Genomic DNA, 21134 nt, shown 5'->3' with positions numbered 1-21134 from the left:
ATAGGAAATAACCACCCCTCTTCCATAGATTACTGCTGGAGATCCGATGTCGCTTGTTGCTGTGGCATCAACAGACACAGTGGGCTGAACGGAGATTGTGGGTCGGTGGTGGCAGGCCATGAATAAAATCATGTGGCTAATAAACTGCTTTTGTGGTTGGAAGAAGTCCTCTCAAAATAAAGTTATGTGTGGCAATATTATTTACTTATTTACATGCCTTACTAGTACTGTAACATGATCCCCACCATTGCGGTCTACATCTTTCTCAGCTCAACTGTCTGTTCCACGACTAGAGACTGAACTCTGGTGGTGCATGCTGTGCACTACAATACATCACCTCAATACAGCAGCTCCGTATAAGTTTAATATCATGGGAGTCAAAGGTCTACATTTACATTCCGAGATAGCCACGTGTTACTTACATATACCTTCTGCCACCCCTGAGATGAACCTGCGTTACTCAGCTGACCTCCACAGTCTGTCGGCTGTAAGGAGAAGGTGAAGCTCGGTCACTGTAGGCCTGCCCTACAGTGGTTTCTCAGTGGCCTGCTCGCCCTCTCTCCGAGCACTATGTGTGTTTGCGAGAGCAACGCGTTTACATGGTTGGATGGTTGGATAACACGCTGAGGTGGGGACATCCCATTCAGTTCAGGCACCGTTCCTCACCCTTTATGGTGGATGGTGGAGACTAGGTTGCAGGACCAAGCAGCGGTGGCTCGTCTCTTCTAGAAAAGGCCATTCTGGATCCTTGCGCTTTCAACAAATCAGTTGGTGTGTGGAAAGTCAAATGCTATTTACTGATCCTGAGCCACTGAGGCCCTGAGCCGTGAGCTCTCTTGTATGTTTTCTTGCCTCTTCAGCTGATTCACCCTCTTCGAAAGCGGATCAGACAGGAGAAACTGCTGCACATTCTGGTTGATCCCAGAACTGGCAACGCTCTCGTGCACGGTGCCATGGCCGGCGCTGATGCACTTTCACCAGTGGACAGGACAGTGCACCAGCCCCCTGACGGGTCGGGGCGGCTGTTGGTTGGCTTCTGAGAGGCAGTGGTTATCAACACTATCCTGCACGCCGCGCCCACTTCTTCCCTCCCTACTCTGCAAAGTGGGGTGTTTTCTCTTAGAGGGTGTGAGGGTGTTTTCTCTTAGAGGGTGTGAGGGTGTTTTCTCTTAGAGGGTGTGAGGGTGTTTTCTCTTAGAGGGTGTGAGGGTGTTTTCTCTTAGAGGGTGTGAGGGTGTTTTCTCTTAGAGGGTGTGAGGGTGTTTTCTCTTAGAGGGTGTGAGGGTGTATTCTCTTAGAGGGTGTGAGGCCTACACTGGGCTGGGCTTAGCTCCACCGCTGGACGTTAGAGCTCACTCTACACGGGATGTGGCCGCTGCTATGGCTTTTCTCCGGGCATGCCCACTTCATCCCTCCACTCTGCAAAGTGGGGCGTTTTCTCTAAGCGGTGTAACAGCCATCACATCGTCCCATCTCTCTGTGAGGTGGGAAGTGAGCTTAGTTTCCTAGAATGCTCACTGGAGAAGGGTTTGGCATTTCCCCCCCGTCAAAGTCCATATGGCACCCACTGGTCAGGAGATTCTTGCGTTGGGCTAGACGTGTTGACGTCAGAGTGGAAGCGGCGTCGTTAATATCCTGTCCTCTAACCATTAATTATGAATACAAGACCCCTGTCTCTTATACGCTTTGCGTTTATTGAGAAGGTTATGCATAATTGTGTGGACTTTTAGTCTATCGTCGTAGTTGTTTGCTGCCAGTTGCACACTGTGTGTTCACCGGAAAGCTGGAGCTTCTTAGCCGTGTTGCTATGCCTGTTTAGCAGCTAAAGCTAAAAGTGAATCAAGCTAATTCCAAAAATTCCGTTTGTCAGAACATTTGATAGAAAACTCATTAGAAAAACCACATAGAAAAAAATGTATTCACTACATTTGGCGCAATGCGATGCCAACAAAGACAAACTGCAACGCTATAAGTGCTACTGCTACAAGCCAGGAAATTACGTCACAAGAGCCGCTCCTGTCGTACATCAGAGCTGCCAACTTTCACCGTGTGACACACGCTTTTGCCTGTTTACACACGCACACACGCACACACATCCAATTACACCCAACAATTACACCCGCGGACCCTGCTATGAGGTATGCATTACAACAACATTTCTACAGAATCTCACTCACAGCCAAAACCCAAAAGTTGGCAGCGCTGCTACATGCATCTCCAGCACGGCAAACGACCGTTGGTGCTGTCTGCAAGATGGCGCCCGGCCAACAGAATTTCCATAACATAAGAGGAGAGAGAGAGAGAGAGAGAGAGAGAGAGAGAGAGAGAGAGAGAGAGAGAGAGAGAGAGAGAGAGAGAGAGAGAGAGAGAGAGAGAGAGAGAGAGAGAGAGAGAGAGAGAGAGAGAGAGAGAGAGAGAGACTGTGCCATAAAAATACCTGGAGTCCACCGCGGTGTTTTATAGCATTCCTCCATTAAGTTACTATTGAACATCTTGGGGACGGTCTCCATCACATCAGCAGCAGAACAAGCACTCGCGATTCACAGCATCTCAAAAATATAAGAATATGAACACAGTACCTAATGTTCGGTGTGTTCGGTTATCACCTGTTGCTGCAGGTATCGGTCCCACGGTACTCCAGATGTGGCGGCTCACTGCACACTGGATACTGCAGATGTTCAAAAATAACATTTCTAAAAATAAACAGATGACTCCCTGTGTGGCAATCGTATAATGTATTATAGATATAATATTTTCATGCTGGCCAAACCTGTCCAAATACAGATTCGTCAAGAAAGCCAAAACTGACAGCTGCTTGATAAACTGCCATTTGTTGTATTTTGCTGCAGTGGTTTTAGCCTATTTATTTGATGACGACATATTCCACTTGGCTCATTAAATAAGTAAACTTTAAGGTAGGGATCGGGTAGGTATTGGCAAGGGCGTCATCAGCTATTTGAGAGTGGGGGGGACATATTTTCACGGGGGGTCTGGGGGTCCTCCCACAGAAAACAATTGAAAGAAGTAGATGCAATTTCCCGCATTCTGGTTCATTTTACCATGTTTTTAGATTTAAAATGATCTCCCTCTTTCATTGATTTTCCTTGGAGCTGGCATGGTCTGCAATTACTATTATGTTATTTATATATATATATATTTTTTTTAATTATTATTATTATATATATATATATATATATATATATATATATATATATATATATATATATATAAAAATTTAACAGCCATTGAAAACGTTTACATGTCTTGATGATATATAGGCTAGGTTTTTTATACAACAAAGTAGGCTATTAGGCACGAAGATTTGATCTTTGTGACTTTGAATATTGCTAATGCCAGAGAATGTCTCATGAGGGTGCTAACATTCTTATCAGAAAAGCTGGCTGTGCTCCATGTTTGGCCATGGAAGAATGCAATTTAGCTGTTTGGCCACTCAATGGAAAACTTGGGCAACTTTACTTTACTTTACTTTCCTCTTCCTCTTCGAAAAAAAAAGTCCTTATGTCCATCTCGTGTCGCTGTCGTTGATCCGACTCTCAACAACAGCTTGCTTCGGTCGGCTTCGGTGCGTGTTTTGAATGCGTGCGTGATGCTGCGTTGTGTGTTAAAAAAACAGGAAAACGCGAGTGGATTTCTATTTATGTGGGTATTCCCCCTACTGATAAAGTGGAACGGATTTGATTGTGAAGTGATGGAAAGAACGCTGGACTAGTAGACCAGTCATGCACTAATATCTTTGATGGCAAATGTGGGGGGGTCGAAATGACTTTTTTTCAAGGGTGGGGGGGACGTGTCCCCCCCCCCAATTATATTATGGTGACGCCCATGGGTATTGGTCTATCACACGACCCCCCTCACGCTGGGACGGCGCGTCAGGATCCGTCCCCCTCTATAAAGCACACGCCGCCCAGGAGCCGGCACGGCAGTCTGCTCATACTGGCTGAGGAACCAGTACACTGCGAGCCCATATCGCTTATTTTTATACCTGCAAAACATTGGCTAAAGAGAGGGAGAATACTTTCTTGTTCCAGTCAGTGAGTCAGGCACAAGTTACAGAGTCTACAGAATTTAAACCTCAGTGCTCAGTCTACACGATCCGCAATGGCGCGTTCAAAAGCACGAATATGGTGTTGTTGTTTATTTCTGTGTAGTTTTTTGGTAGTTTTGATAGTGTGTGTTGTGATGCTGGTGAAGACCCCGTGTCCAGAGGGGGGCTTCACGAAGGGAGCTGTAGCCGCAGACTCCGAGACCTGCTCCAAGGTTGGACGGTGAGTGCCTATAGTTTGAACATCAGTTAAACGCTTCTGGTTACACTTCTGACTTACCCACCTTAGATTATTACACATTACTCAGTAAGGAACTGTTCCCCGTAACGGACTACGCATCTAATATTAAAAGGTGATTCCAACTTTGTTTCTGCGGGACTCAGAGATATTCTTCGAAGCGGTGGTTCAGCGGTAGATGGCGCGATCGCTGCGTTGCTCTGTACGTCTGTCATCAACCCGCAGAGCATGGGGCTGGGCGGAGGGACCATCTTCACCGTGATGGATGGCAGTGGTAGGCCTACACACTCACTCACTCACTCACTCACTCACTGACACACAGTTAATAATTTCATCATTTACTTCCATGACAATATAATTCACGTCAGGATATGATATTTAGTGGGTTTTTTTTTCTCGTTTTTTTTAAGGAAAGGTGAAAATCATCAATGCACGGGAGACCGTCCCCAAGATGTTCAATAGTAACTTAATGGAGGACTGCTATAAAACACCGCGGTGGACTCCAGGTATTTTTATGGCACAGTCTCTCTCTCTCTCTCTCTCTCTCTCTCGCTCTCTGTGTGTGTGTGTCTGATCTATGTTTGTTTTTAGATTTTAGATTTCTTGGGTGTAACGTTGTAATCTCTATAAAAAATGGCACCAGAATTCAAACATTGCACGTAACAACCCCGGGAGTTTGGAATGCTGACAAATATAATTTATAATTGTGTTTATTTTAGATCATTTGTGTACACTACTTGTCCTCTCTGATGGGCCCACGCCAGACCTGGTTTAAGAGGGTGGGGGTCTTGCCATGACCACACATAGAGCAACGGCAGCTCAAGCCATTCATCTTGCTGTAATACATACACATATTATTAAACACAGAGTTTAACAAGAGCTGGGTGGCATGTTCTGTAACTAATGTCAACAACTGAATGCTTTGGCTATATTAGTCTCTGGTGTCTGCCTGCCTTCCTGTCTGCCTGTTTCAGCCAGTGTGTAAATCGGCCTGCTTCTGTCTGTCTGTTTCTTCATCTGCGTACTTGTCTGCCCGCCTGTGTGTTAGACACAGACGTATCACGTGAGTGTTTGCCTTGCAGTGGGTCAGTGGATCGGGGTTCCAGGAGAACTGCGGGGGTATGAACTTGCACACCGGCTGTATGGGAAGCTCCCTTGGGCCAGCCTCTTCCAGCCCACTATCCAACTGGCTCGGGGCGGGTTCCCCATTCCCCCGATCCAGGCTCGCTTCATCCCGACCTTAGAAAACAGCAACGGTTCTTTACGGTGAGAACCCCCCCCCCCCCCCCCCCCTCCCCCTTCCAATAACACCAGAATATGAAAGAACATACAGATTTTAGGTCACAGTACGATACCGTGTAGTGAAGGAGTCATGACATATTTGATCATATTTGACCCACAGAAAGTTGTACTCTGACAAGGATGGCAACCTCCTGAAGGCCGGTGACATCATCAAGTTTGAGAAACTGGCCGACACGCTGGAGACCGTAGCCAATCAGGGAGCAAATGCGTTATACACTGGAAAGATCGCAGAGGCATTTATCCGCGACGTACAAAATGAAGGTACTGTTGAATAGTCCTAACAGTCTCCCATCTGTGCAGTCCCCAGAGACAATATAATTAGCTAAGCACAAATCCGCAAAAGACTCAAGATTAATTAGTTCAGCGTTAACCTAGACTCTCAGCTATGTTGAGTCTAGCTGGACCTAGACTCAACATATCAGAATGGACCTAGACTATAGGTGGACCTAGACTCAGCATAGCAGAGTCTGCATAGCAGAGTCTAGGTGAAGTCTAGGCTGAAGTCTAGGTGCCCCCCACACCCCTCTTACGCACTTATTGTATGTTGTACGTCCTTGCACTTAGTAGTAGTAGTAAAAAATAGTACTAAGAATTGTGTAGCATCTTATCCTATCCTTTGTTGTATACGGGGAATGGGTTAACCTAACAATTGTTAGTGATTGCCACTTGGTTCTATGACCATCCTGACAGTATCAACAGCGATACATTGTTTCTCTTTCTTCTGACAAATGTACTTATTGAAAGTCGCTTTGGATACAAGCGTCTGCTAAACACCCTTAATGTAAATGTTAATCAATTGTCGTCGACAAAGCCAGGTACAAAAAGTCAGACACTCACAAACGACCCGGCCTGGACCCATCGTAATTACAAATGAGTCAGCTCCTTTTCACCACAACGCATTCGCGTTTGCCTCTGCAGATCATGGTTTCTCCATTCTGCTTCTCCAGGGGCCCAACTCACCATGGAGGACCTGGCGTCCTACGAGGCCAGAGTAAGCGATGTCTGGAACGTTTCCCTGGGGGAGTATCAGGTTTACTTGGCTCCACCTCCTTCAGGGGGCGCCTTAATTGGCCTCATCCTCAACATCATGAAAGGTTCCAATACACATTCCCACGTACACATGGACAGGGTGCTTCCACTCCTAGCGGGGCTGTTAGGGCAAATTTTGAGCAGTTTGCTCAATTCAAATAAAAGCGTTATAGTTGACACAGATGTACATTTTCAATGTTATGAAAAGATATAGCCATGGGGGCGCCGCAAATCTTGCCCTTAGGGGCCATGGAAGCTATTTTTTTAAAATGGCACAAATATCAGAAGCATGGTTACTTGTGTTCCTCAACTCTCCTCTTTGCGTTCAAGACAGAAGGACAATAAATCCACATAAAAACCCTCAGCTTTCCATCCCTACATTCCCCAAAGTTAACCAAGATACCACCAGGTACATTATCTCATCCAGAAAGGTGGTTTCTACAGTCTGAGTGTTAATGATGTTTGGATTTCTTCCCTCTATCAGCCAGTACTTTGGGCATATCTCCTGATAGATCTGTTTAGGACAAGAATCAAATAGTGTCTATCCTTAGACTGGATAAGGTGCTTGGTTATGGGATGTTGCCATCCAGACCAAGGAAATGTATAGTGTCAGGTTGGAGACCATCAACTTGCCTCAATTGTGCCACCTACCAGAATTAAACCAGTCCAATGTTTCTTTCCATAGCTTGGCTATTCCCCCAACTTCTGTTTAGTCAACCTGATTTGCGTGACCAGCTCTTGCCATGCCGGAGGTGGAGTTGGTTCAGAGAGGGGTAACACAGAGGGGGACTGATGGGCATATCCCTTTGAAGGCTCCTGAAATCCACCTCTGAGGGGATTAAGTTCCTTCTGGTTTTACCCCCTGGGGTAAGATTTCCTCGTACTGGGTTGTTTTGGCTGTCCACAGGCACATTTTAGTGAGGTATTTGATCCCCATGCTGCGGGTCCCGACAAGAATCCGGAACCTAAGAGTTCTGTTTAGAGAAGAACATGCCACTGATTAGTCCCACAAATCCTCAGACAAGCTCAAATCGAGGGGAACGGGCTGTTACACTGCTTTCACTTCATATTTGTTTCGAGCAATCATGTTGCTGGAGGCAGGGATCTGTTAGCGCGTAATTGGCAAACACAAACTTGACCAGAAGATGTTAACTGTAAAAAAGTGTCTCTAACACTGTGTAGACTGGCCAGTGTGTATAAATACATTTTCTCCCCTTCTGAAAGCGACTTAGTGTTCTCTGATAGAATATCTTCGTGATCAAACAAGAAACAACGCATAACTCCGACCCTTGCGGTATCTGGTTTCCGATCCAGGCTCTGTGCCTTCTTCCCCCAGAAGGTTGAATCAGGTTGTGGATCTCACAATAGATCACATGATAGGTGGGATTCAGGCATCCCAAACAGGCCTTTGGAAATGTGGTCCTTCTGTGACGGGCCGCATGCTGGCCGGGCCTTAAAGGGTCCAGGCAAATTCATCGTCAGTGTGCCCCACCAAATAGGCATGGTCTGCTCCAATCAGCATTAAAGGGAGGGCCTTATTGATTAACACTTTAGATGGGCGTAAAGCCTATCCAGGCTTTCTACAGAACAGGTGGGCTCAGGCTAACAGAGGTTTATACCTTAGTGATGGAACACTTCCACTCTTGAGTCCAAGTATGGTCGACTTTCCTGGGCTCCTCCCTGTGGCAGTCCACTGATACTAGCTCCTAATTAGGGTTGAATACAGAGGAGGAATTTGGTGTGTATGTGCCTGTGTGTGTGTGTGTGTGTGTGTGTGTGTGTGTGTGTGTGTGTGTGTGTGTGTCCGTGTGTGTTTTGAGACCACCATGCACTGGAGAATCTCACCATAGTATGTGTCTCTGCACTACTCCCATGATCTTCAGCTGGGATATAATGTACACTTCTCAAACCCTGCACTGTACATCTCTTCTGGACTGACACTGTACAACACAACACTGGACTGATGCTACTTGCACACTTTCTGATCCCCTCTTTTCCCCACACAGGATATGCTCCAAATCCAGAGTCTCTGATGGGGGAGGAAAGGGCACTGACCTATCATCGCTTTGTGGAGGCTTGCAAGTTTGCCAATGGTTTGAAGAAACACCTCCGTGACCCACAGTTCAACTCAGGAGCAGTATGTATAACTTGTGTCTTCACTTACATCATGTTAAAGTCTCCTTTATCTTAGTAGTCAATCTATTTAGTTGGTCACTAGTTCGGTACGTAAGAGATACTAGATACTAGACTGTGGGGGTCGGGGATCAACAGTCTTTTGGCCGGGAGTCCCCACCACACCATCCCAGACTCTGACCCATGACGTGTGCCTTTGTCCACGTAGCCTTTGTTTTTGACGGCACTAGGCGGTGGAGAAGATCACGGAGGAGAGCTTCGCCGACCGCCTGCGGAGTCTGATCAGCAGGGGGAGGAGCCACGACGCCCAGTACTACAACATGACGCCCCATCTGGACAGCATGGGGACCACACACGTGTCCGTCCTGGCTGAAGACGGGACCGCTGTGGCGGCGACCAGCAGCATCAACCTCATGTTTGTTACACTAATCACGTCCGTCTGGGAAAAAAACATGAACTGGGATGATGATGAGGATGAGAGAGGATGAGAGGAGGATGAGGAAGAGAGATTGAAGTCCTCACGTTGAGCAGGATTTAGGATTTGTAGGGTGATGATTGAGTGCAGTGCATCTTGTTTTTCCACACAGATTTGGATCCAAGGTGTATTCCCCCAGCACTGGGGTGATCCTCAACAATCAGCTGACAGACTTCTGTGGTAAAGCAGAGCACATTGTTGCAGGTATTCAGGCTTTACCTTTCATCAATGTGTTTACGTTGAGTGCATCACCATGTGAGATATATTGGGCAGGGGGACTAGAGGTTTGAGGATTTTTTTTTCATATTCCTTATTGATACTATTATGAGCATATAAAAGAAACATATTGTCATTCACTTGGTCTGTCTTGGCCCTTAAATTAATAATATTAAACTAGCATGGCTGTTGGTGATATTACCAACAATACATTACCAATGGCCCTAAACATTACATTGGTAATGTTTAGTGCCAGTATGCAACACGATGATACACTGTTATGGTTGAGCAAGACATTTCTGATCTGGTGAACATTAGAAAACAAGTCATAACATAATCATTTCATAAGCGTAAAATAATATAATATGGTATGAAAATTGTTTTCCATATATCTTGTTATGGTATATGTATGTTATGGATATGATATATATATATTAAAAAAAATGATTTCATGTAAACATTGACGTATGGCTTATACCCTGTGTGAAAGATGTGTGTATACTGTAACAGAGCTTTATATTGTGCTACCATGATGTCACCCTCTGGGTGGTGAAAAGGAGAGCAGCCCCCCTCGTCCATGTCTCCATCGATCCTGCGGTCCAAGACCAGGACGCTGGTGATCGGGGCGTCTGGGGGCAGCATGATCATCACTGGCACCGCCTTGGTAATCACACAGCCTGCTATCTGTCACAGGAAGTACCAGAGGACAGCATGTATAGAACAGTAGCCCCCGATGATTCAGTCTCAATACCCACCTGTTCCGATGGGGGCTCATGTGTGTCTGGTCTCTTGCAGACTATCATGAACCACTTATGGTTTGGGAAAAGCCTCAAAGAGGCGACTGACAGCCCTGTGGTCTTTGTGGATTCGAAGAATGAATTGAAATTCGAACCCAGCTTTGACAAGGTAATGCACCACACTGACACAAGGTCATTTAACAGACTTGGAGCTGAGGCTGAGAACAACCAAAGCAATCTAAATTGAGTAGCTTCAAAAAAATGTAAAAATGCTGCTTCTTTGTAAAAAGAATATTCTAACCTGTGATCAATATCAGTCCATTGACTCTATTTTGTGTGTGTTTTTCCTAGTCTTTGATAGAGGCACTGAGGTCAATGGGACACACGCAGACAAAAGCATCGTACTTCTACAACGTGGTGAATTCTGTGGAACAGGACCACGGCTGCATCGCTGCAGTCTCTGACCTCCGCAAAATGGGGAAAGCGGCTGGCTACTGACGAAAAGTCAGATTGGTGGTTAATTATAACATGTGACATAAGGAGAGTCTTGGACCAATGGGAGGATACCGGAGATGATATTAACATTTCTGGAGATCTACAATTGTTACATTAAAGGTTGGGAGAACTTAGAACTTAAAAAAAATTGTGGTCTGAATGAAAGAAGCTGAAAGGGCATAAGGGCATTAGAAAAAACTTGACCCATTTGGCTAGGAGCAGGATCGAGGGGACGTGGTCAAACGGTGTCGGAATCACAGGGTTAGCATCATATAGCAAACTACCATCGGTTTTAGCTGGAAGTAGCAGACCCCTGGTGTTTTAAAGATAAATAGCCCTATTTAACAACTTTATACATTTTTGTGAACTCAGTTCATACTTTGCAAGACCCAAATAGAAATAATATTTTGTGTTTACTTCACCTTTAAAAGAGGCACCATTAAACAATAGGACTGGTTGCCTCACTTAAAATAGAAAGAAAAATTCCCTAATTGTGTTTTGCTCTTTTTACTTTTCTACCTCAGCCTCTCTTTTGGGTTTTGTACTACTTTTCTTTTTTGAGGGCATGGAATAGTGATGATCTCACATCACACCTGGCCACAGTCAGGGTGGTAGCAAATGGGAGGTATACAAGACACCTAACCCTGTGTCTTTATTTTATTTTTAATTGTGCCGATTATTAGACCTGACATTTTGTTCTACTCCTTTGAATTACACTTTAACTATTTATTTACTATTTTGTGTTTTATATTCAATCACTTTTTTTTTTGACCTCAAATTATGAATGATATTGTTATCAACTGACCTCTTTAACAAATATATGAAATAAATACCGATCATGAAAAGGACAAGAAAGATTTTTATGCTCTTGAAATATGAGGGGAAAACGGTTCTTTCCAAATTAATCTTTCCAAACAACCTATTCAATTCTTTTCAATGATTTAGAACCTTTTTGTTGTCTGGACAAAGCTGGTAATGAGTATTTTAAAAAAGTATCAGGAGTAAAGGGTTTATATTTGTATTATTATTAAAATACTGAAATGACATTGCCATTATTGTACTAATAATTACACAATCTTCAAAGTCATCAATTTAAATCTTCTTCATCCTCCGACAGCCTCCTGTGCAGTTTCACTGATTGATCAAACTGCGGTTTTGCATGACCAATAGATTATGCATACATCATTGTTTTTGTATCCTATCGGTTTTTGTGCCGGGGGAGGATAATCAGATGAGGAAATGAGTCACACAGACGCCGTTTTATCTGCATCGTCTCGGAGGAACGTGATGAATCCATCGCCAGGGCTCAAACAGAGTCTCAACTCAGATGTACCGAAAAACAAACATTATACCTAGATGCTGGCCCTCGACATTCTCCGGCAGAGCTCACCAGAAATGAGCGGACACCAGAAATGAGCAGACACCAGACACGCTTGGACACCAGTGGTGAAGGGGTTAGATAGGGGAGGCCGGGTGGATTGGTCTTGAAATGTGTCTTTGTCGTCCACACTGTGACCTTAAAGCAGCCACCTGTCACAAATGCCACATTACCATCCCTGGCAGCTGGGCCCCAAAGGTCTCCCAGAGTCAGATCCCCAAAGGGGGTGGTGGCTGGGGGGTCCCCTGTGTGGCTTATCTGGTGACACAGAGGAGTCATCCAGCTAGCGACTGCTTTTATCCAAAGTGGATTCACACACGGGTCGGGTGTTCAGTATCTTGGCTACATGCAGGCGGGCTGCAGACCATCGGGGATCTAACCCAGGGCCTTTGGGAGCCCTATTACTAACAGTACGAAACAGTCCCCATTAAGCTTGTACAAACCAGTCCGGGTCAAATCAGTAGTCTGGGTCGGTTCAGGGTCTGGGTCAGGGTCTGGGTGGGTCAGGGTCCAGGTCAGGGTCTGGGTCTCCTGCAGAAACTCGGACTAAGAAGGAGATGAAGCCCTGAGCGGAGGAAGGATTCTTTTTCTTTTTATTGATTATCGTCAACAATGAATATTTGGTGTGACACAGATAAAGGCGATACGACAGAGCGCTTGACATTGACCCACAGAACATTAATTGGTGTAGTATTCCTGTTCAGAGCCTAGACGGCCCGTTGCTACGTGCCCTCATATCCTGTAACGACAAACGTTTCCCTCTTTGCTTTTGGTTATCATTACTGCAGCATTCTGTGCTTCTTTGTGGACTCTGCAGAGTAATCACAGTCATTTACTGGCTAGACAAAAGACCAGCTACTAAAAACAACCATACAAATAATCGTACCTATAATCTGACAAAGACATACACAACGATACACAATTAGACACATATAGTACATCAACAATGCGGATGGTCATTATTCTGTGATCATTGCCAACAATCGTGGTTCATGTCACCTAAAAACTGGAACATGTTCAATGGTATGGGTGGATTCCTTGGGTAATCTATCACTGTAAATCTCCCTAAATAATATAAAAATAACCTGACACGTTTAAAAAAATACAGCAAAAGTCAAATATAAATAGTATAATGCAAATATCTTTGCGCTACTGTCAATAACATGACACTTATAACATACTAAATAGTCCGGTGGCTTCCAGCTCTGGACAACAACATGGCCGAGCCTCACACGAAACACAGGACAACAAAGAAGAAGAAGAAGAAGAAGAAGAAGAAGAAGAAGAAGAACACGACGCAAACGCTGAAGTACACCTAACACACCGAGGGAGCTACGCTGGAGGGGCCCGTCTGCGGTCTGGCTGCGCAGCGAGCCCCCGGCTGTGTGTGTGTGTCTGGGCATCCCCAATAGGTGTGGTTGGTCAGCGTCACGGCTGTGTGTGTGTGTGTGTGTGTGTGTGTGTGTGTGTGTGTGTGTGCGGCGACGCTTTATGGACGAAGGACGTGACGTCGAGTAAACGCATTAACCTTCCAGTTCGTATCGGATGGTGGGCGTGTACAAAAAAAAACCAAAAAGGACAAAGTCAGAGGAGTCGGCTGCCCGTCGTCAGGTACCTGCCCCTCTCTCCTCCTGGGCTCTCGGATTGCTTTGGGCGCACAAAGGCGCACACACACACACAGTGGAAGTACAGAACAGAGCCGTGGTTTGTGTCCGTCGCTGGGGTCGACACATGAGTGACGCGCACGCATTCAACAAGGTGGACGCAAAGGCAGGGGGTGAGTGTGTGTGTGTGTGTGCGTGTGTGTGTGTGTACGGTGTGTGTGTGTACGGTGTGTGTGTGTGTGTCTGGTGTGTGTGTGTGTGTGTGTGTGTGGGAGGAGGGGGTGCAATAAAAGTCTTGACCCAGCAGTTTCTCTGGCGTCACGTGACGGCCCATCGGCTGTGTAGTCGGTTGAACTTGTGTCCGAGCTTTTGTTGGGAGATTAACAGACGTGCACACAATGCGGCGCTGGGCAGCGTCTGTCAGAGAGCAGCGACTCGGCCCCCGGTCTCCCGCTGGAGAACACACCGCAGCGACGCGCCGGGCCTTTCCACTTCTTTACCGTCTGAAGCGCACCACCGCAGGTTCAACGCCCGTCTGCCGCCGGCATGCCACCCCTCGGCCCAACCCACTGATCTAAACCCCCCCAGGATCGGCTCCCCGGGCCGCCGTCGCCGCCCAGCCAGCGGGAGAGACGCACGCACACAGAGAGAGGTGAAGGAGAGAGAGACCCACCTGTTCAGGAATTCGTCCAGCCCCCCCTCCAATGAAACCACGCCTGGATCCCAAGAGCACCCACCGCCGACACAGTAAGTCCACTCCGTCGCCCGTTTGTCGCGTGTGCTTGTCTGGGTTTGCTCAGGGATGATGTTGATGCGTGGTTGCCGGGCACTCGGTTTGCCGGGGAAAAAGGGACTCTGGAGTACAGGTGGTGGAGGTTGGGTGTTAGAAGTCGAGGCCTGGTGGTGGTGGTGGTGGTGGTGGTGGTGGTGGGGGGGGGCGCTGAACTGGAACTGGCCCCTCAAAGGGTGACGGGGCTCATGGTGTGTGGGCGGGAGGGCAAAGGGAACTAACAGGGTGCTGCGGGAAGACCTGTTGGACCGCAGTGGCGAGCACAGAGCGCAGGCCCGTCCCCCCATCAACTCTGGCAGAAGTGCAGGGTGAAGTCTTTGGAGAGCCGCTTGCCCCCTATGCCCCACGGCTCCAGCCCTGCTTTCCTCCCCACCTCGTCCTCCTCCTCCCCCAGCTCCAGCTCCTCGTCGGCCCCCTCCACCTCCCCCCCGACCTCCTCCTCCTCCTCCTCCTCCTCCTCCTCCTCGTAGAGGCTAGGGTCCTCGATGGAGGTCTCCAGGTGGTAGCAGTAGGGCTGGCCCTCCGTGTACTCGTAGATGGTGGGCAGGCTGCTGCGGAGGCTGCAGCGCCGGCGCAGCGCCACCAGCAGCGGCTGGGGCATGGTGAAGATGTCCACGTTGTTGCCCAGGTCGATCCACGCCAGGCTGCAGAACTGCTTGGGCTCCTTCAGCGTCTCCGTCAGGTCCTTGACGATGGCCAGCGTGAGGCGGTTGCCGTTGAGGGCCAGCGTGCCAAGCTTGGGCATGAGGCCCAGCAAGGGAAGCAGCAGCCGCAGGTTGTCGTCGGTGAGCTCCGTGAAGCTGACGTCCACCGAGACGATGGCGTCGCCGTTGTTCTGCAGGTAGAAGGCCACCTGCCGCACGTCCCGGCTGGACAGGGGGATGCCCGACAGGTCCACCGTGTCGCTGGACAGCTTCTTCTGCAGGGTGGTCTTCAGGCTGGTGGCGAGAGGGGAGAGAGAGCACGGTTCACTCAGTGGATTCGTTCTACGAATGAGGCGGATTTAAATGGAGACAAATCACCTTCAAATGTATAAGTAGTAAGACTTTTCCAGTTTCTAAATTTCTCCATTAGGAAATGAATAAAAAAATGTGTTGGCGTTTTTTTACGTCCCCAACTCTCTCTCTCTATCTGAGATCTGCGACACTGCGTTGTGTATCGCGTGTTAAAAGGAGCAGAGAAAAAAAAGGAGTGAGGACAACAGGCAAGCGGCGAAGCGCTGACACAGAGACGCGGGCGTAGGGATCCTTTAACAGGAGAGCCAACACATCCCCCCGGGCCAGTAACACTGAGCCGTAACACACCGCGCACCACGGAGCCCTGAGCCGCTGGTTCCAGTCAGAGATCTCCCCCTCGTGTCACACTGTGTCACCGCTCTGAGGATCAGTGCATGCTAAATAACACATGGACGTGAGTGTAGCCACGATGTTCATATTTTTGGATTTGACAGTACTATGTGTAAAGATCTGAAGTTCCTGCTCAATACTGGCCTCTTTGGCCGGTAAGTGAACTGCAGACTGCTCCAGCTTGTGCATTCAGAGCACGGGAGAGCGAGCTCTGTTGTTTGAAACTCAATTAGTTATAATCAAATATAAATGTTGTACAAATTACCAGGTTATGAAACAGATATTTCCACCATTATGTTGATTTTAAAAGAGAAACCTCTAGCCTCTGGTCTCTATCTATTGCTGCATGAAATGTTTTCAAGAGATAGCGATGACTGTTCAGGTGTGTCCTGGGCCATGGAAACGGTAAAAACAGGATCTGTTGGATATTGCCACGAGCTATGCCTTGACTCTAAACGATCTGTATTTGTTCCCTATCCACTCAAACCTGTGCACTTTTTAAATGTAATTCACAAGGGATTCGGCGGCGTGTGTGTTCTCTCGGCCGTGTGGCCGAGTATGGGCTGTGACCTGCTGATGTAGTGTCTGTGAATCCTAGCGTCCTCCCGTGTTGAGTGACTTGGTGTGACATCCATTATGCCGCCCGTCACTGGTGTTGCCACCGACCCCCCCGTCTGTGGCGAGGCGATTCTGCTCAGATCCCCGATAAGAGGCTCACGGCAACTCTGAATACATTCCTGAAAACCCTCCCGTTTGTGACATCTGAGGTGCACAACCGGATACCTTTAGCCACATAATTGCCTAAGTTAGCAGATAGTGATTATGGAATGTAAAAAGCACTCTTAGGATGCAGCCATTGAGGCCCAGAGACTCGGCAGCGTTAGGAGAGTAGAGTTAGGTGAGATATCACAATTTGGCCAAAATATGAGCGTCATGAAATGTACTGATGAAGTGAACTCGCAACCCATTTCTAGTACAGTTGTTTATGAACACACCTGAGCACGTCACGAGGAACCTTTACAATAGGGGAGAACACATCGGGTACGGGGGCGGCGGTGCCCGCCGGTTCTACAGAGCCGGTCAAAATGTCAGCGGCTGTGTTAGAAAGGTGAACAGGTCTAATGACGAATGTCCCTCCTTCACCTCTATTGTCCCACTCCTGCCCTTCTGTCCCTCATCAGGCCAAAGGAATAAAGCATCTGCAACCAGAAGCACAAAGGGCTGAATAGTCTCTCCCCACCTGGACTCTCCTGCAAGGGTGAATGGGTTCTGATGGGTTCACTGCCTATTCTTTTATGGGCACATGGATCTAAAAAGAGAGGGTGAAAGAAATAAGCTAAAGCACATTGGATGTAGCCATTCAAACGTGCTCCATGCTCCCCCTCACATCATTATTTGTGTCCTACTGATGTCCACAGAGCATGATACAAGCACACTAATGAAGCTACTAGATATTCCCTCCAGATAGGAGACAGCACAGCTTGTATTATATCTCTTAAGGGACCTTCAGGCTGTGGATGATCAATCTCCATTTGTGTTGCATTGAACAGAGTGCAGTAATATATACCTGCAAACCCACTATTCCAGAGTCTAAGTACAAAACAAAATGAAGTCACACAACGTGTGCAACTAAATATTACACAATGCCTTGTCTCAAACCTCCAAATGCTTATCACATCTAGATTAAATCTAATCTAGTCTAAATTAAATCAATTTTAAATCCAGTGTGGTCGATCAACTCTTTTTAGTTTTTGAATGCACAGTTTGGCTGAAAACTCTGGAAGCAGAGAGCTTGCAGCGGCACCTACAATATCCAGCAGACATTAATGAGAGGAGACACCGTATAACAAACTCACACGCACACGGACACGCACACACACACACACACTCAAACACACGTGTATAACAGATTATTTATCTCTACGTTTAAAGAAATTGTTGGGATAATAGTCTATATGAAATATGTAATAAAGAAAGAAATATGCTATGTGCTATAGCAGATACTAAACACTGCTACCCAGTAAAAGGGTTGCTTCAATAAGCAGTAATTAGACAACTTGAAATGGCTTGTTTCATCTAACTGAGCAACATTTAGCAAATATCCTTCATATACAAAAATGTAGAAAGTCTGAAGATTCCATTCATTAAGTGGTATTAAGGAGATCTACACGGTCGACTCTGTTTGAGCCTCATATCAGACAATAAGAGCCATGTGATTCTGACACCAGCAAGGCACAGTCTTTACTTCATTATAGCTGATGTCTGCATCATTTAATGAAAGCAAAGCACTTGACTCTATTGTGTTTCGTTCACACAGACAGACAGACAGACTGACACGCGGTAGAGGCTATAAAGCACACAATGAATAAGATGCATTAAATATTTAACGACATATATAACATTTGGCAAGCTTTTTTCAGCTTGAATATCTTATTCTACCTTAAAATCCTCTCTATTTAAGACTGCCACTTGGTGTCTAGGTCACTCACTAGACCAAAGTCATGCTATGCTGGCCTTCTTGTTGCATCAATTAGAAAATAGATTTTTATATATTAGTGGGCTTAATGTGAATCAGACTGTCTGGCTTTTCAATCAGTATCCTCTGCAGCAATGCTAATGCTAATGAAGGGCGGACCAATATTGTTTCAGCGCTACACATACAGTATATAAATGGATGAAAACATTGCCTGCAGGCTGACAGCGAACGCTTGTTAGATGGGATTTAAAATACATTCCCTAACATACCCGCCATGTTAACTCACTCAAAAAGTATTTCAGAGATAACTTCTGGAGCCAATCAAATCTGACAGATACAAGTGGGAAAGGGTGTGTGTGTGTGTGTGTGTGTGTGTGTGTGTATGTGTATGTGTATGTGTAAGTGTAAGTGTATGTGTATGTGTGTGTGCGTGACTGTGTGTACACTCCATCCATGGCACTGTGGAAATCCCCCTAAAACCGACTGCCAAGAAGTCTCCATGAGATGACCTCCTTACAGCAGTTACTATTTCATAATTCTAACATCAATCATTATCGTTGTTAGTAATGTTGTTATTAAGCATTTCTATCTGGTGGAGATAGATCTATTCGTTGGTAGGCAACACGACTGAGAGGAAGAGTCACAGATCGGGAACACTGAGTCCTGTGTTACGTCGGAGCCTTTCTCTCTCCCCGTATCATTAATGATTCATGCGGCCCCTGCTGTCTCAGCTGGTGGCAGACTCCAGGCTCCGGCTCCCGGCAGTGCCTCATGACGACGGCAGCGCGGGACTCTTCTATGAAGAGCGATGCGGGCACACACACCGACTGTCAGTGCTGATTTAACACAACGTCTCCCGTTCTAAAGGTTGACTTACACACACACACACCGCTTTGCACATCAAAAGCCATCCGCTCACAGGATGCTCCCCACGGCCTCCCCACGCCTCGCTGTCATGGGCCAAAACCAGACCCATAACCATGATGGGAGACAGTCTGCGGCTGTCCCGCTCTGTCCGGAGACATTACCACCGCCGCTAACTAAAATATGACTGACAGGTCACCATGTCATCCCTCATCGGGGCCATGGCCGCCCGCCCTCCTCCCGGACGCCAACGTCAGCTCCAAAGATGGAAGTGACTCAGCTGCACTGACTTACAATGAGTGTGTTTGTCAGAAGAAAGAGAAACAACAACATATCGCCGTCGGTAAAGTAAGGATGTTCATAGAAATGGGTAAGCCAAGCACTTACAATCGTTAAGGTTAACCCATTCCCCGTACACAACAGGGATAGCTAGGATAAGATGCTACATGATGCTAAGTACTATTGCCAGGACGTACAAACATACAATAAGTGCGTACAATAAACGCCATTAAGGTCTTCAGGTCTTCCATCTTCACGATCGCGCCCCTGAAGCGAGGAGGACCCCGCGGCAGTTCGACTCACCAGGCCTGGGACTTGCGTCTGGACATGCTCTGCCTCAGCCACTTGGAGTGCGGGGTGAGGTGGTAGATGAGCTGCCTGCAGATCTTATCCGAGGACTTGATGGTGTCGGCGTCCTGCGGGAGCAGCGGGGGAGAGAGAAAGCGTTCAGAAGCGTTCCGGCCGAACGGAAGGAGTGTGAGGGTGACAAACAACGTGTTGACGATTCACGGCGAGCTTTCACTCCTCCGCCGGGGACGCAGCCCCGGGTGTCTGATGTACCCGCGGCTTTTAGCATTCACCAGTTCACACTGAAGAGGCACAAGCCGTTGTGTTTGGTTCTTGTTTTGGCAAATTACAATGCCTATCTGGTTTTCTAGCTTTTTCTCTTCAACTTTGCCGAATTAAAGCGCAATGATTTCAATACACAACATACCCAACACAACACAACACGGAGACATGCGGCAAAACGACTTTGTCTGTTATTTATCCATGCTGTACATATAATACATAAAATATGACCACTCCATAGGATGGATCCATAATCAAATCATAAATATATATGGAGGGCAGAATCAACACAGTGTGCATGTCAATGTGTTGAATGTGAAATGAGCTGTAGGTCAGGAGACTGCAGGAGGAGGACCCCGTACATGACACCATTGTGTGTGATCCACTCTCCGTTGGAGCCACTCTCTGGAAGCTCACCTTCTTGGGGCACTGCATCTCCCGGGCCAGGCTGAGCAGCAGGTCGTGGGAGATGGGGTCCACCAGGTTGAGGAAGGCCGCGTTCTTATACAGGATGTCGTTCAGCGAGGAGCCTTCCAGGCCCAGATCCTGAGAGATCAGAGCACAGACCTCGTCAACGTCTACCGTCTGGACGGCTCAGAACTATTTTCAGCTCGGGATCCAAAAGACGGCTTCAGTGCGTGCGTAGGACTCCACCACACACAGGCTCACTTATTCTGACAATAAGCATTAGGAGAAATTTCAATGTTTTTCTAAGGAGATAGAGGGAAAATGACAGATTGGGGTCAGGACAACACGTGAATTAAATCAGCAAGAAATAAATATATAATAATGTTAGGTACAGGAAGAAAACGAGAGAGCGAGTGAGCGAGAGACATAGAGAGAGGGAGAGATAGAGGGAGAGAGATTGATATCTGGTGAGCTGTATGAATTAAATTGAATCCTTTCGACTGGCTGCCTTTCAGAATCCGATTCCATGCGGTCTGTCTGGCTACCTAATGAGGTAGACCATGTAATGGTTGCGTCGGCCATTCTATACTGACCAGCGCACTGTAATGAGACAAGACGTCAAACACACAGACACACACACACACGCACGCACGCACGCACGCACACACACACACACACACACACACACACACACACACACACACACACACACACACACACACACACACACA

At 46.9% G+C, this 21134-nt stretch overlaps 2 protein-coding genes across 2 annotated transcripts in view; one reads left to right on the top strand and one right to left on the bottom strand.

Moving 5' to 3' along the window:
* Nucleotides 1-3900: 3900 nt before the first annotated feature.
* ggt5a (gamma-glutamyltransferase 5a) lies at nucleotides 3901-10783 on the top strand. The gene is made up of 12 exons (XM_084468760.1): nucleotides 3901-4286; nucleotides 4448-4575; nucleotides 4712-4807; nucleotides 5384-5567; nucleotides 5704-5864; nucleotides 6551-6697; nucleotides 8639-8769; nucleotides 8996-9180; nucleotides 9353-9444; nucleotides 10014-10120; nucleotides 10252-10362; nucleotides 10545-10783. Exons 1-12 carry the CDS (start codon nucleotides 4120-4122, stop codon nucleotides 10689-10691), a joined length of 1656 nt encoding a protein of 551 aa, XP_084324886.1. The 5' UTR covers nucleotides 3901-4119; the 3' UTR covers nucleotides 10692-10783.
* Nucleotides 10784-14519: 3736 nt separating this feature from the next.
* lrrc75ba (leucine rich repeat containing 75Ba) overlaps nucleotides 14520-21134 on the bottom strand; it is a gene marked incomplete at its 5' end in the record, with an annotated part of 9869 nt that continues 3254 nt past the window's right edge. The window contains 3 exons of the mRNA XM_084468222.1: nucleotides 14520-15398; nucleotides 19729-19841; nucleotides 20413-20541. Coding sequence (XP_084324348.1) covers nucleotides 14747-15398; nucleotides 19729-19841; nucleotides 20413-20541 — 894 coding nt within the window. The 3' untranslated portion in view covers nucleotides 14520-14746. The remainder of the gene's footprint in view (nucleotides 15399-19728; nucleotides 19842-20412; nucleotides 20542-21134) is intronic.

The sequence above is a fragment of the Micromesistius poutassou genome (assembly GCF_964030765.1).
Source record: "Micromesistius poutassou genome assembly, chromosome: 5".
In the NCBI taxonomy this organism is placed as follows: domain Eukaryota; kingdom Metazoa; phylum Chordata; class Actinopteri; order Gadiformes; family Gadidae; genus Micromesistius; species Micromesistius poutassou.
This window is presented reverse-complemented; position numbering and strand designations above follow the sequence as displayed.